Below are 16,811 nucleotides of genomic sequence, written 5' to 3' on the forward strand. Positions count from 1 at the left end.
ATTCCACCGAGCACACGTATCGAATAAATTTGAAGACTAAGGTATTATTACTTAAATTTTCTTACATTTCAATCCGTAGTTATAAAAAAAACATTAATGTTGCCAAGTTTTAAGTGAACGGATTAGAATTTAAAACTTTTGATTGAGTTGAAGAGATTCTAAAGGTTGAGTAAGTTTTCTCTTGTAACTCTTTATAACCAAGGTTGAGTAAGTTCTAGCCACCTTTTGAAAAAAATTAACCAAGGTTGTACTCTATAGTGTCCTTTTGATGGTGGTCCCTCTGAGAACACTGTTATCCACATGCTCATCTTCTGTTTGTTTCCCCTCCCCGAATCTGATTTCTCCTTGGATCTGAGTTTTCTATGTCTAGGATTCCTAAAATTGAGTTTGTTGCGCAAAAGTTAAATTAGCTGATGAGATCTTAAAATTTTAATTAAATCCTAAGTGGAAGATAAACGCAGTGATGTCTTTATCAATTGTAACTGCCTACCTAAATATACACCCCACAATAACGTATTATTATGGAATGTTTTAACAAGTGTAAGGAATGATACTCCCATGTTCCCCGATTTGGTAATTGTTGCTTGGCATATCGGGTTTGGTTATTGGTTGGGATAAGTTTAGACTAAGTGGGATAATTGTTCCGATGTAATAATTTTATCCCTTTGGGATATTTTGAATGATGTAAAGTGAGACAATTTAGCATAATGAGACAATTTAAAACTTTAATTTAATAATCCATGTGGGATAATTGATGATGTCGCACCTTATTAAAGTATAATATATATTTATTAATTAAGTCTAAATTAATTTACCAAATTGGTTTAGTATATTATTTGGTATGTTATTTAATAAAATACATTATTTTTCTTTATACTAAAATATAATATATTATATTATAATTACTAATTAATTATAACTATATTTAATGTTATAATTAATATATTATAATAATATGATATATTATATAATAATTGATATAATATACAAACAATATATTTAATATAATATTTCAATAAAATACCATTTAATCAAATATTATAATATTTTGTTTAATTTAATATAATATATTTAAATTATTATATTATTATTAAAAATATAATATTTTATTTTATTTTATGATAATTACTATAATTTAAATAGACTATTTAATATTATAATTATCAAATAATTGATAATATATTTAAAATTATTAATTAATATAATAGAAAATAGTAAATTATTATATAATAAATTATATTATAATATAATGAATATATAATTATATTAAATTTATAAACACTATATTATAATATAATATTTTATATTATAAAAATGTTATAATAATATTTTTTTCTAACTAATAAAATATATATTAAATAATATAAAGTAATATTACAATAATATAATACTAATATTATACTATATAAAATATTATTAACCAATATGTAATAATGATATATAATAATGTTATATTAGATAACATGATCTAATATTTTATTATCTTACGTTATTGTTGATGACTAAGATCAAATAGTCAACTGGATCCGGGCTGGGATCGGTTCCTCCTGAGTCCTCACCGGGACGAGGTAGAGGAGGTTGATGGAGGGGCCACTTCCTTTTATGGCTTTATGCCTGGTTCTTGAATGGGGGGCTGAAGTCCACGCTGCACAGACAAGAAAAACCCATGAGAGGGCGGGGACCGGTTCCCCCGTGGTTCCTCCGACGGTCAAGTTAGTGAAACTCGAATAGGGAAGGGGAATGTCAGGATCCGAGGTGGTTCTTGAGGAGGCAATGTGTCATTCCAGAGGGTCTATGTGAGCTCCTCTGTGTAAACGAAGAACTGTGTGTTCTTTTCCTTTAGAGAGAGAGAGAGAGAGAGAGCTCCAATTAGATTCAGCTCAGCCTCCCCTAGAGGTTAGGAATCTACCTGTATATATCCCCGTCATGGGGATAAATGAGTCACTTCTAGCCAAGCATAGGGACACGGTGGTGAAGTGAGGGCTAAGAGCCGAGTCATCTCTCACTTTACAGGTGTTGGCTGACAACTAGAGGGGAAGTCACTTCGGCATAGGAGAGGGTATCTCCGTATTTTCCGGGAAGTGATTGAGAGCGTGGTAGAAGGCATACTGGCAGGCTGAGTCATCCATTGCTTTACAGGTGTCGGCTGACGACTGGGGGGAAGTCACATCGGCGTGGGAGAGGGTGTCTCCGTATTTTTTGGGGAAGTGATTAAGACCGTGGCAGAAGGCATGTGGGCAGCTGACAAGTCATGGAGACCGTCAGGCAAGAATCTGGATAAGGTTTGTCCGAGGTGGGTCGGGATGCTGACATATGCTCTAAGGGAGAGGCTTGAGGCGGGGTCGCGAATCATCAACTTAGTAGATAGCAGGGAATGTTCATCAAGTCGTCTTCATGAGTTGCCAAATAAGTGGTCGAGTGGACCATTGGTGGGTTGTCTTCGACAATAAGGTCGGTTGATCCCGCCTTTTCATGTCGGCATGAAAGAATGTCGACTTGATGAGTCAACGGGGTCGAGGCCTCTGCTGGGCTTAGGCCACTAAGGTGGTTGAAGCCGGTTTGTCAGGGCTATGATTGTATCATTTTACAAATATCCGTATCTTAGGTGAGTAAACACCATGACTGTTATAATAGAATTTTATAATATAATAAAATTAAGATATATTATATATTATAATATAATAAACATATATTATATATTTAATAAATCTATGCTTCAAAATTATCTCACTTTCCTCGTGATTGTCCCACGGTTAAGAACAGGGTAATTTTTAAAGGTTAGGACAAAAAGTTTGTATAGAAGTGAGATAATTTTGGGAAAAGTAAGGGTAATTTTCCCAATTTCATTGTCCCAATGAATAACACTTTAAAGTGAAATTCTAATCTCATTGTCCTAATAAATAGCACCATAAAAATAAAGTTATAAAAATTATCACACTTACTCCAAAATGACACCAATGAATACAAGACAATTGAATCTGGTTACGATGGTTATGATGTTGGTAAGTGTAATCCACTAGCCTTTTTCATCCTGGTTAATGATTAGTAGGCAATTACGCAATGGAAAATGGCGGATCACTGGTTCAAATCAATCTAACTTCAACATAGCCAAGTAGTGAACAGCAGCCATATATATTTACTAGAGGATTGAGTTTCCTCTTGATGGAAATGAATGTAAATTATGAGAACATGTTACATGTTTAAGTACTAATAGTGCATAGATCCATGCACTATCATGAATAAATGATCATGCCAGGACCATCTGCATGTGACGGTGCAGTGAAAATTCCCAAATTAACTCTCAATAAAAATCATGAACGGTACATAGAACCACACGCACGCTAGCATGTAGGTGGTTCTGAACTTCACTGTGACTGTCACTCATCGCAAAATCTCAGCTCGTCACAAAACCTCAGTTTGCGTTTAGTTCCAATGATTCTATCTATCTGCGATTATCAAATTTAAAGAGTAATAAATGGCACAACACAATTATAGAGATCTTGGGTCTATTTGCAATATCGGCCCTTTAATTATAAAGTAGATGGCTTCTTCAATGTTTCTTAATTAAGCATATCGTAGCTTCTTAATTAGACATATTATGCCTCCTGTTACCATTTGTGGGCAAAATCCAAAGTCTCATTGTTTCATTGAGAAGTCAGAGTCATGATCATAACTTCAACTTTGGAATCGTACATGAAAATGAAAGCATCATTTTTTTTTTGGTTTTTGTTCGAGATGTACAACCGCATGTCCTTTGCTTAGACAGAACAAAGGTAGTCCTCTGTCTCCCTCATAGGCAAATTCTAGGAAGCTTCATCCTGTAATATGTATACGCAAATGCAAAGAGGCATAGATGTGGCTGTTTTTTATTTTTTTTATTTTTTAGTAATAATAATAATAATCCAAATTAGAATACACATAATAGATTGACCACCTCAGAACAGCATGACACCTTAATTCAGAAATCTTATTAATTTATTTTAGAGTATCGTATTTCTTCTCATTAGCTACTCCTATTATATCCCTCTATTTTCTCTATTCTTTTTATGTACATTTTGTATCTATTTCCTCTAGTTAATAGTTTCCTTGAAAACTTCTCTTGATTGCTATAAAAGGACTTTGGTATCATTTGACAAGGATTTAAGGAAGAGACATCAAGAAAAATGGTTAATATATATAGTTAGCTCTATTGCTATCTTGACCAGCTAAATTATTAACCCGTTAAGTATTATTTTTAGTGCTTGAAAATGGCAAAGGATTACGCTAGGACACATTTTTACCAGCGGAGATTGTGGTTGGCGCTTTTAATTAACATTGATTTTAGAATGAGTAACAATACAAAACACTTCTTCAAGAGCTGAAGGGGCGATAGCATCCTACCTCTATCCTTCACAAAATAAATTGGGTAGGGACTAAAAAGTTGCCCCCACCTTTGTTTTTTTTTTGTGTGGTTTCTTTATTTAGAGACATATTTGAACAAGCTAGTAAGAGATTGAACCGACACGTTTGATTGAGTCGAAGCTTGATGGAGAATTTTATGCATGATTGTGTGTACGAATGGCCTTACACGACCAGTCTCAAAATGCCTCGTAACTCCGTGGATGATATTTTTTTGCCTCTCGATCATACTTTATTTTTTCTAGTAATTATAAGTTCTAGAACTGTTGTGTTCAAGTGAATCATGTGGTGTTACCATTTAGTTACACAAAACGTTACACGGTGCGTGTGTTATCTAGACTTTGAAAGATGTAATAATTAAGGTCATAAACAAAGATTGTACGCTAATAATAATAATTGACGATAATGACACTTTAACCATTCAAAGTACAAAAACAAAAACTAGTCTCTTTTGAATAAAGCTGACGGAGCTCGCTGTTGTGCGCGGCAGAAGCCTCGAAGCGACACGAACAATCCAAGAGATAAATCACAACTAATAAGCCAAACACAATATCACAGCAAGACAACGAGTTTAACGTGGTTCGGCAAGTTGCCTACGTCCACGGGGCAAGGAGAGGGGAGTTTTTACTATTAGAAATCAAAAGAATACAAATAGAGTTACAAACCTCACCGATCAAACCCTAAAACAAAGCTCTAGATCTCTCACAAATCTCCCATAATTGGATACATCAATCCTCTCCCAAAGACTGCTCAAAAACGTCCTACCTTAACCCTAATTAATCAGGTTTAGGGTTATATACCAACTCAAAACAAAACGGGTTGAAAAACCAAAGCCCAACACAAAACTGATCTGCGGTCGACCGCGCAGGTATCACGGTCGTCTGCCACGATCGACCGAACCAAAACCCGAGAGCAAAATCACCTACAGAGTTGGCGCGGTCGACCACGACGGTCGACCGCCTTCAGCTCCGAATCCTACTGCTCTCATGTGCACGTTCGCGGTCGACCGTCGCTGACTCGTGGTCGACGGCCAGTCTGCCTAGCCGTTCTCCTGAGCTTCTTTCGAGCTTCTTTCATCATTTTTTCAATTCCCTTCTGCAGTTTTTTGGCTTTCTGCATAAGTATTTTTGCATGCGCAAGAAATGCGCGATGCTTCTGAATGCGTTCCTCAAGGATTGAACGAGTCCTTTTGACGCAGACCTACTCATCTGTTGCTTGTTTTGAGTAGGAGGTTCTCGCTCACTGTTGTGGCGTTTGGCGCTTCCTAAACCTCAGGTCCGCCTCATAGCGGATCCCATCAACTGGCTCCAAAGCCTTGGCGAGTTGGCGGATCCCATCAACTTTATCCAATAAAACGCAACAATAGTTTATCTCATGTTGCTTTGCGTAGGATCTTTGCCTGTGCCGGGGACGCGTTAGTCCGTGGATCATCGCAGATCAGATTCGGTTGACAAAATAATTATGCTCTTGTTTCACGAAGGAAACAATCGCAACAATGACAATCACGACCAAGCGAGATTGTGGCTCTTCTCGAGATTAAAACCAAGTTTAATTCAAAGGAAAGAGGGGGAGAGAATCTCGAATCTTTCGACGGCTTTTTCTTTATGAAAAAGTTCGCCAAGATTCGTCAATTCTCCTCTGAAATTCGTGACTTACTGCTCAATTCCTCGCCCTCTGATTTCAGATACTCTCCAATGAAGACCCTGAGCTTCTATTTATAGGCTTTTGTCGTTGTGTTTTCTGATAAGATTAAGTGTTTTGACATCATCTACAGTTGATAACCGCCCAGGCGCGCTTTAGGATAGCTTTAGAACAGTTGGAGAGATACTGGATCGTAAGAATTCTAATAAAACATCAAAATCCGCGTTTTGGGGAGTTTTGGGAGGTCAAAACACCTGTGGTGGCTCGGAGCTGTGCGAGCCACCATTTGGTGCGATGGTTGGCGAGGCCACATTGTCGCTGCACTAAGGCGAGCCTCCTGACCCTTTTGGCTATTTGTATCTCTTTTATTTCGCTTGTTTTGAACTTGTTTTGCTTTTGTGTGCGTTTGGTCGCTTCGTTGGCGTATACGCTTCACCGATTCGCTTCGTGCATTTGCCGGCGTCGGACAATCTTCCCTGACTTGGATATTGACGTTCATCATCTTCTCTCTGTTTCGAACTGTGTTCGAGGACCTATAGGCAATTTTTAACGCCTACAATAGCTTAACTCTGTCAAAGGATCCTGTCATTGAACCCACAATACAAAGTTATTGTGATATGAACGTTATGATTTTCTTTTATTAAATATTCTAACATGTCTGTGGGCATCTTTTCATAAGGGAAAATAAATATATACTTGTTATACAGTGTCTTTTATTGTTCTGATATCATATCAAAAATCTTTGTGAATCTATTGAAATTGGAGTTATATTTAGTGTTGATGTCTATAATTCTATACTCTAATGAGCTAGCTAGAATGAAAGACCTCCACCAAATCACCCAAAAAAAACTATCTAGTACTTGAGGCTACAAATATTATGTTTGTGGATGAGGTTACAAATACGATGACATCTTTTTTGATGTAGTGATTGTTGGGAATATTAGCCGTTTAGACAATAATTAACACGAAATTAAGTTATAAAGTTTATTATTAAATCAGATAATATCGGATAAATATTATAACACAGAAATAATATAATTCAAAGAAAAATTAAATAAGGTTAGAAATACGGCCTGATGGTCGAGGTGTACAAGACATTGTCCCAAGAATCTAATTGCCCCCTCTCGTACTGGACTACGTAGCAATAGTTCTCGGAGATACAACGACCCTCGGTCAGGCGACCTCCTTCTCGTCGACACGAGCTTCAAAAAGGCTTTGCGAATTCTTCTCAACTTTCAGGGAACTAGCGGAAGTGTAATAGCAGAAAAATATTTTCGAAAAGAGAAGAGGAAGAGAGGAGATCTGTTTCTTAACACTGTGTTTAACCCTCGCATATACCGGTCTTTATATAGGTTGAGAGTCGTGTCCGTTATCGTACAAATCCTGCTAACCGTTTCGTCATTTAAGTCCATAAATCCACAGTTAATATGTTTTAATTATCCTAGTCGTTACAAAATATTTATCACGTTTTGTAAAAGAAAAACATTAATCACGATTTTAATCTGCATCATATTAATTATGTTTTAATTATTTCAATTAGCAGAAAACAAAATGTAGCAGGTTAAGAAGCCCCTCAATCCGGAGCTGCATTCGTGTCCGCAGGTCGTGTGCGCGTAGGGGTGTCCAAAAAGCCCGGAGCCCGGGCCCGGCCCGGGCCCGAAACCCGGGCCAAGTCAGGGCTCCGGCCCGGGCCCGGCCCGGCCCGGAATAGTATTTGTTATTTTTTTTATTTTTTTATGTATTATATATGTATATATAATATATTTTTATATATGTATAATATATGTATATATATATATAATATATGTATATATAATACATTTCTATATATGTATAATATGGGTGTGTATATATACTCTCTCTTATATATGTATAATGTATGTATGTATGTATATATATACTCTTTCTTATACTATACATGTATATATAAGTATACTCTCTCTTATATAAGTATATATAATATATAGGTATACACTCTCTTATATATGTATAATATATGTGTGTGTGTGTATATATACTCTCTCTCTTAGTATAGATGTATATATAAGTATACTCTCTCTTATATATGTATAATATGTGTGTGTGTCACTGTGTGTGTGTGTGTATACTCTCTCTCTTAGTATATATGTATATATAAGTATACTCTCTCTTATATATGTATAGTCTCTCTTATATAAGTATATATAAGTATACACTCTCTAATATATGTATAATATATGTGTGTATATATATATACTCTCTCTCTTAGTATATATGTATATATAAGTATACTCTCTCTTATATATGTATACTCTCTCTTATATAAGTATATATAAGTATACACTCTCTTATATATGTATAATATATGTGTGTATATATATATACTCTCTCTCTTAGTATATATGTATATATAAGTATACTCTCTCTTATATATGTATAATATGTGTGTGTGTGTGTGTGTATACTCTCTCTCTCTTAGTATATATGTATATATAAGTATACTCTCTCTTATATAAGTATATATAGGTATACACTCTCTTATTTATATATGTATAATATGTATACTCCCTCTTATAAAGGTATACTCTCTCTTATATATGTATACTCCCTCTTATATAAGTATACTCTCTCTTATATATGTATAATATGCGTGTGTGTGTATACTCTCTCTCTTAGTATATAAGTATAGTATATTACAACGGCTACTTCTTCCACCCTATCCCAAGCCCGGCTGGTGCGCGCGCGTGTGGTGTAGAACATAACCTTTATTTTCTTCTAGGCATAAGAGAGAAGAGAAATGCTTATAAACACTCTTCCTTTCTATTCCATTTCCTATGTAGGTCTAAACTTTCTCATTACCATGTAAAGTTTTAAGTAACACTTATTATAACTCCAACAGAGATTGTGACTGTATGGGACAACATTGCATGAGCTTGATAACTTTGGACCTCGTGTACCATTTTTGGATGTATTAGGCTCTTTATCACCCTCTCAGGCAACTACCAAGAAGTTTCCTCCAGCAAACTGACTCTGCAAAAGCCAACAGATTTCAGGGGCCAAAGAGCACCTCCTCCCCCCAGATTTTTTTTGGCACTTTGCTAATTTTGCTGTTATTATATTTGGATGTACTTTCGGCGGTTCATCATTTTATGGTGCTGATAAGTTATGAGGATAGCCGAGAGTGGCTTTATTGCTGCTTCTCATTTCTCAACTAGGGGACTTGGGTGCTTTGTATAGTAAGGGGAGAGCAAATAGTCAGTTCGGTTGGTTGTGATCAGTAGGCCTGTCTAAACGTGTCGGTCCGGTCCGGCCTGGAAAACGGGGCCTGGGCTGAGTAATATCGGGGCCCGGACTCGGACATAGTTGGCCCGGGCCGGGCCGTTTTTTATTTTTATTTTTTAATTTTTTAATTTTCAAGAATACATAGCAAAAAACTAAACAAAATTTTGATAAAAACAATCATATTATTAATCACTTGTAATTATATAATTTACAGATATAAAAAATCATAGAAATTAAAATGATAAAAATAACTTCTTTATTAATAATCAGTCAATCATATGAAAAACCATAATTTAACAATTAACTAAAAACTCTACATATGAAAAAACCATAATTTAACAACTAACTAAAAATCTCAACATATGAAAATGACCGGCCTGACCCGGTCATTTTCATTTTTTGGTAAAAATTAGATTAATATTATTATATTTATATATGTATGTATTAGTATATACTTACAAATTATTATATAACTATTATTATATATACATATATTATATGTAAATATATTGTATATACTTATAAGTTATAACTAGAGAGAGAGAGAGAGTCAGAATCACATAAGCATATATTACTTATTTATAAATATGTATTATATAGTTATATATATTTGTTACTTACATTATGTTTATTTAAGTATAGCTATACAGTTTACTTATATGATATACTTTGATATATACTAGATGCAATATCTTATATATTATTATAATTATGCATTTATATAATATACTTATATAACTGTAATTCTATAATATACACATATAAGTATACTTATGACTACATTATATATATATATATATATATATATATATATACATCAAGAGGGATACTAGAATGTGAAAAATAAGACAACATAAAGAATAAAAGAATTATTACTTACGGATTTGCCAAACTTGGTGTGTTGGGGTTTTAGAATATGTAGATCAAGTTCAACGAAGCGGATCATCCATAATGTCTCTCAATTATGTAATTTTAGAGGCGTCAAAGAGGAAATCCCCTCCTATGACAAGGATACCCATTAATCTCATATATATATATATATATATATATATATATATAGGTATCCTTGTCATAGGAGGAGATTTCCTTCCTTGTCGCCTATGTGGCACAATCCCCACCTTCCTCATAAAGTAGACACAAATCCCTACTAACTCACACTCTCTCTCCTACTTTATGAGGATGATGGGGATTGTGTTACATGGGTATCATTGTCATAGGAGTGGATTTCCTCCTTGACGCCTATGTGGCACAATCCCCACCATTCTCATAAAGTAGAAGAGTGTGTGTGAGTTGGTGGGGATTTTTGCCCACTTTATGAGGATGATGGGGTTTGTGCCACATAGGCGACAAGGAGGAAAATCTCCTCCTATGACAATGATACTCATTAATCTCTATATATAAGAAAAATAGGTATGCTAACACAAGTTTTTGTGTTTGGTAGTGAGATATCATATTCACCTCCACTCATTGAAATCGGGAGCCACATTTACATGGGTTAGGGAGTGGTTGGGAATTAAAATGAGTGGATGAGAATATGACACATCATGACCAAGCATAAATTTTGTGACCGGACCGGGCCCAAGCTTCACCAAGATAGGCTGGGCCTAGGCCCGGAGCCCGGTTAGGCTCGGGTTTCTGGGTTGGGATTGGGCCTGGCCGGGTCCGGGCCGGGCCCGGGCTTTTGGGCCCAAATGGACAGCCCTAGTGATCAGTTCCAATCAAATTAAATCGAATCAGCTTGGAATTAGAACTAACCGAACCAAAGTAAATTATTTTGGTCCGAATCAATCCGAGAGCAGCCTAGTTAGTAGTTAAGAATCATTGCGATAAAAACATTTAATTTTATGATCTTTAGGCAAGTTTCAAACAACTTAAATATTAAAGATTTAAGGAACCAATACTAAGAAACCGTTTTTTTTTAATTTAAGCCAAATCACAACTATTAACTACACAACAGATGGTTATGATTATAAATAATATCTCTCATCCATTAGTGGAAGAATTTGAGACTCGCGCTTGAATTTAACGTCGATGGGCTTTGCTAAAGGTTGGTCCAACAAGGCCCATCAAGCCCAGTAGAGACGTGCTCTTTTACTTAAAATCTTAAACATAAGCTTAATTAAGATTTCATATTGGAGAGAGTAGATTTTAATCAGAAAGTGAGATCCAATATCTGGATTAATTTCTTTTTTGCTATTAATTTTAGTTTGAGTTCACAAGCGCGGAAGGATACTTTTCAAGGTCGTGTTTATTTGGGCGCCTAAGCTACTGTAAGCAGACGAACGAAGCTGAAGTTTTCGTGGGGCTTAAATAGGCGTCCAGACTTGCAGGGCCCAAGTAAGGCCTAACTAAAAGTATCCAACAGTGGGCTCTTAATAAAGTCATAATATATGGCCGTTTAAATCATAGAAAACAGTGCATAAAATTCGATAAAATTATACATTTATTACTTTTTACTTTAAAAGAGAACTCAGGACCGCAGAAAGGCTCCACCTGTTGATTATATGGGCTGGTCTACTCAAAAAAAAAATAAACAAACAATTTATACGTACCAGTCTGGCCCATGGGCTGATAGCCTCAAAACACTGTTAGGCCCCAAAAGAGCGAACGAGCGGCGATCCAACCGTCCAATTTCCCCCTTAACCTAATCCAACGGGCGATAATCCATCACGTTGCCCTCTTCCTTCGTATATATAATACTACTGATGGAGGAGATGCTTTCTCCTCTTTCGTTCTCTCTCTAAAAAAGTCGCAACATTTGAGGAGCCTTCATTCGTTAGCTGAGCCCTAGCCTCCTCCTCCTCCTCATCTCCTCACCCCGCCTCCCCGGTGCCTACGCCGGCGGCAGAAAGCTACCGTCTTTCGCCGTCTCCGGTGAGTTTTCTTATCGATCTCTAGCGTCCTCCTTTTTGTTCTTTTATTATGCAAGTGTTTTGTAATTAATCTGCTAGTTTGGTTAGTGATCTTTGACGCCTGCCCTAGCTCTGCAAAGTTCTCGGATCCTATTTTTTTTTTTTTTGGGATTTTGAGATTTAGGTTTAGTTTTATCTGATTTAGGGTTTAGGGATTTGCGATTTGTGTTTTTAGTTGAGTATTCTGTGTTAACTAGTTGTAAAGCTTTGCCCCCCCCCCCACCAATTTTGAATTTCTATTGGTTCTGCTTGCCAGGGTTATTAGGGTATGTTTGGTGATGCGGTGGTAGTGGGTCTTAACAACCTTTTGATTTCTGTTCGTTAGTGAAAGTTTTAGAAAATGTGCATGAACCATATTTATAGTTACAGCTCAGGTGTAGGTTTATCTTACCCAATGTTTTACTGATTTGGTGATTCTGTTTCTAAGTTGAAATGCTTCTTTGTTTTTCCTTTTGGGGTTTTTTCCCTAAGCGGGTTAAATTGATAATAGATTATACTTTCTGGAATAATTAGGGTTTGTTTGGATTTCATGGTTAAGAATCTTAAGATGGGTCTAGCTGCGAAAGTTTTAGAAGGTCGCTGTGTGACAAGCTAAAAAATTCTGGTAATTTTTTTCTCAGAAATTATTTGCTACCGTTCGTATGTGCAGAAATGTCTATATCTGTAGATAACATTCTTGTGGGAAACTTTGTTGGAAATTTCACATGACCCTTGTTGTGATCAATAGTACATCAATGATTCGAAAAGCGATAGAATGATTATAGTTTAGTGATTACAGGGTAGTAACTCATTAAATGTAGACTTTTCTCTATTAGTTTCATTTTATCCAACATTGACTGAATCTTTATTTATCTGAAATTTGACCTGTTTCTTTGTTGTTCTTTTGGTTAGGATTCCTTTTTCATGTCTTTGGTTCTGCCATTGTATGTTTAGTTGGTTGTCCGGAGTAATTTTTTTTTCAAACAGGATAAGGATAGTATGGTGTCTACTGTTTACCTAGTTACTGTTTTGAATTTGTGTGGATAAATAAAGTTTTATACAAGGTGTTCTATCTCAGTGTAAATATTCACACTCCTGAAAAGTATAGTGAAGATAACAAATCATGATTATTCTTATTGTTTTGTTCTCCTGTGTTACTGCTCTGCTGGGAAATTTGGCCTTTGGTTTTGATTATGTCCCTCGTCCAATCCTTTTTCTCCGTGTTTGATGAAGCTTGTCATTATTCACATTGGACACATCAGTGTCTCCAGAGCGGTGTTTACCTTTGTAGAAGGGACCTCTTTGAGGAATTTCTTATGTCATTAAACCAAGGTTTCTTCTCTTTGGGCAGCCCTCAATGTTTCATACCATAGTAATTGGCTGCTTCTCTCTTTTATGATTGTGCTTTTGGGTTTTTTTTGTACTTATTCTGTATAGCTTTCCTTTATCATACCTTTTCTCTGCTTTGGTGAAGCTTGTCATAGTCACCTGGGGCACGTCCCAGATTGTTGTTTACCTTCGTGGGATGAAAGTTTTTGAGGAATTGTGTATGTCACAATACGAAGGCTTCTTCCCTTCGGGCAGGCCTCGGGTTCAAAATCATAGCAATAGGCAGGCTTCTCTCTTTTCTCAATCAACATGTTAATATTTGAGTTTAAGGTCTCCTTTTACCTTTTGTGTTTGCAGCTGACCTCCACTTGAATGGTTTATTAAATCAGATATTTGCATAATGGAAAGACAAACATGATAACAGCTTTTAAGTTTTACATGCATTTTCTGTTATGCAGTAAGAGGTTATGTTCTTGTATACATTTATTTTCTGTTCTTGTATAAGTTATGCCGTTGAGGTTTTCTATTATATGTTATATGATATGAAGAGGTTAGGTTCTCAGTCAATGCTAACCTATACAATAATAACTTGGATACCAATATAGTGAAAATATAGTGTCACACTACTAGGTTTCTAGAAATATATAACCGACATAGTAGGGTACAAGTTTTTTCCTATTCCCTTTTCTGAATAATTACCAATAGACGACCCTCTCATATTGTTGCCTGAGGTTTGGTTTGAACTTGTGAGGTTCTCGTCTCAAATCACATGCCTTCCCAACTTTCATGTCTCTTTTATATTGAAAAAGAAATATTAGATGTATTTTATGGAGAAATAATGTCAATATTTTCTATTTTTTTATTATTATGTTGGCTTTGCTGCATCATGTTTTTTTACATTGTGGACAAAATGCAATTTCGTCCAATAGAACTGTACATCACTGAATTTCTTTTGCTGCTTGTTGTCAGATCTGTTCATCTGAAGGAACTAATCCAAGGTGTGATATTTGCTACTTCGAACGGCTTTTATTATCTTGTAGTTGATACTGCTTGACAATTATGGATGGCCGGACTCTCTTAATCACTTATTCACCCGAGATTATTGACGGTGAACCTATCCTCATCTCATCAAATTCCTTCCCTGTGAAAGCATCACGTTTTGAACCAGCTGGGCTTGCATTTCATTTAGCTGCACTTAAACTTTCGGGCTTTGAGGAGGAAGAAGATGCAGATGCAGATAACCAAAGTGAAGTATCAGATGACAAAGGACAAACTTATATGACATCTTCAGATTCCTATAGTACAAAAGGCAAAAAGAAATCAGGTTCTGGTAACAAGCAACAAGATCATTATGCACTGTTAGGCTTAGCGCATTTGAGGTTTCTGGCTACTGAGGAACAAATACGAAAGAGTTACCGTGAGACTGCTTTGAAGCATCACCCTGACAAGCAAGCTGCTCTTCTTCTGAACGAAGAAACAGAAGAGGCAAAGCAGGCAAAGAAGGATGAGATAGAAAATCACTTCAAAGCCATTCAAGAAGCATATGAGGTTCTAATTGATCCCGTGAAGAGAAGAGTTTATGACTCAACAGATGAGTTTGATGATGAAATTCCAACTGACTGTGCCCCACAGGACTTCTTCAAGGTATTTGGCCCGGCATTTATGAGAAATGCGAGGTGGTCTGTTACCCTGCCAGTTCCCTCTCTAGGAGATGAGAGAACTCCACTGAAAGAGGTCGACAGTTTCTATAATTTCTGGTACGGTTTTAAGAGCTGGAGAGAATTCCCACATGCTGATGAGTTTGATCTTGAACAAGCTGAATCTCGAGATCACAAGAGATGGATGGAGAGGCAGAACGCAAAGTTAAGAGAAAAGGCGAGGAAGGAAGAGCATGCTCGGGTCCGGACTCTTGTTGATAATGCTTACAAGAAAGACCCAAGAATACTTCGGAGGAAAGAAGAGGAGAAGGCAGAGAAGAAAAGGAAAAAAGAAGCAAAGTATTTGGCCAAGAAACAGCAAGAGGAAGAAGCAGCAAGAGCTGCTGAAGAGGAGAGACGTTTGAAAGAAGAAGCTGACAAAAAAGCAGCTGAAGCTGCTTCGAACCAGAAGAAACAGAAGGAGAAGGAAAAGAAGGTTCTGCGCAAAGAAAGAACTCGCTTGCGCACGCTCTCTTCATCCATTGTGTCAAAAACCTCTATTGATATTTCAGAAGATGATGTGGAGAGTGTATGTATGTCACTTGACATAGATCGGCTTAAATCTCTATGTGACAAGATGGAGGGAAAGGATGAAACTGATAGAATTCAACTGCTAAAAGATGCACTAGGCAAAGGAAACTCAAATGTACCAAAACCAGAAGAGAAGAGTCCACATGTAAATGGAGTTGGGAGTCAAATCAAGCCAGGTAGTGTACTAAACAACTATGAGAAGAAAGAGAGGCCATGGGGAAAAGAAGAAATTGAAATGCTACGAAAAGGGATGGTAAAATATCCAAAGGGAACGTCTCGGAGGTGGGAGGTGATCTCAGAGTATATTGGCACCGGAAGATCAGTTGAAGAGATACTGAAGGCAACAAAGACTGTTCTTTTGCAAAAGCCAGATTCTGCTAAAGCTTTCGATTCTTTTCTTGAAAAAAGAAAACCTGCACAAGCTATTGCATCGCCTCTTACAACTAGAGCAGAATCTGATGGTGTACCTCTTACTCTAAAGCAAGAGAAGTCTGATGAAAAAGCAACGAAGGAAACTCCGAGTAGTGATGGTCTTGCAACTAATGGAGTTTCTTCCTCAAATGCTGAGGATATTTGGTCTGCTGTTCAAGAGAGAGCTCTGATTCAGGCTCTTAAGACATTTCCAAAGGAAACTGCTCAGAGGTGGGAGAGGGTTGCTACTGCTGTTCCTGGAAAGACTGTGAACCAGTGCAAAAAGAAATTTGCGTTGATGAAAGAGAGCTTCCGGAACAAGAAAAGCGCTGATTAATTTGCATATTTCTTTCCGTTGCGTAGGGGGCAGGCTTCACACATAGAATTATTTTCCATAAAGTTTGGTTTCATTTTGCCGGTGAGATACTACTTGGGGTGGGGGGTGAGGGGGCGAAAGAGCATTATAGTCGTTGGGTATCTTAGATGAGAATTAATTTTCACACCTACATTGAGTTTTTCTTGTTTCTGTAATTGTAAGGTTCTAGTTTGCTATTTGAAGCGGATGTTGGGCTGTGGAAAGTTTTGCTGTTCGAAGTAGGTGTTGGGGTGAGAAATTGAGAATGGAGAATCAGCTGATTTGTTGCTGTAAATG

The 16,811-nt window shown here is 36.5% G+C and overlaps 1 protein-coding gene across 1 annotated transcript; it reads left to right on the forward strand.

The window, feature by feature from the left end:
- On the forward strand, window positions 12,034-16,811 carry LOC109848392 (dnaJ homolog subfamily C member 2). The gene is made up of 2 exons (XM_020417857.1): window positions 12,034-12,174; window positions 14,490-16,811. The coding sequence occupies exon 2, from the start codon at window positions 14,580-14,582 to the stop codon at window positions 16,494-16,496; it is 1,917 nt and encodes a 638-aa protein (XP_020273446.1). The 5' UTR covers window positions 12,034-12,174; window positions 14,490-14,579; the 3' UTR covers window positions 16,497-16,811.

The sequence above is a fragment of the Asparagus officinalis genome, chromosome 7, assembly GCF_001876935.1.
Source record: "Asparagus officinalis chromosome 7, Aspof.V1, whole genome shotgun sequence".
NCBI classification, from domain to species: domain Eukaryota; kingdom Viridiplantae; phylum Streptophyta; class Magnoliopsida; order Asparagales; family Asparagaceae; genus Asparagus; species Asparagus officinalis.

Bases quoted from the DNA above. Each gene is read 5' to 3' on its own strand.
- LOC109848392 (XM_020417857.1), top strand. From the start codon at position 14,580: ATGGATGGCCGGACTCTCTTAATCACTTATTCACCCGAGATTATTGAC.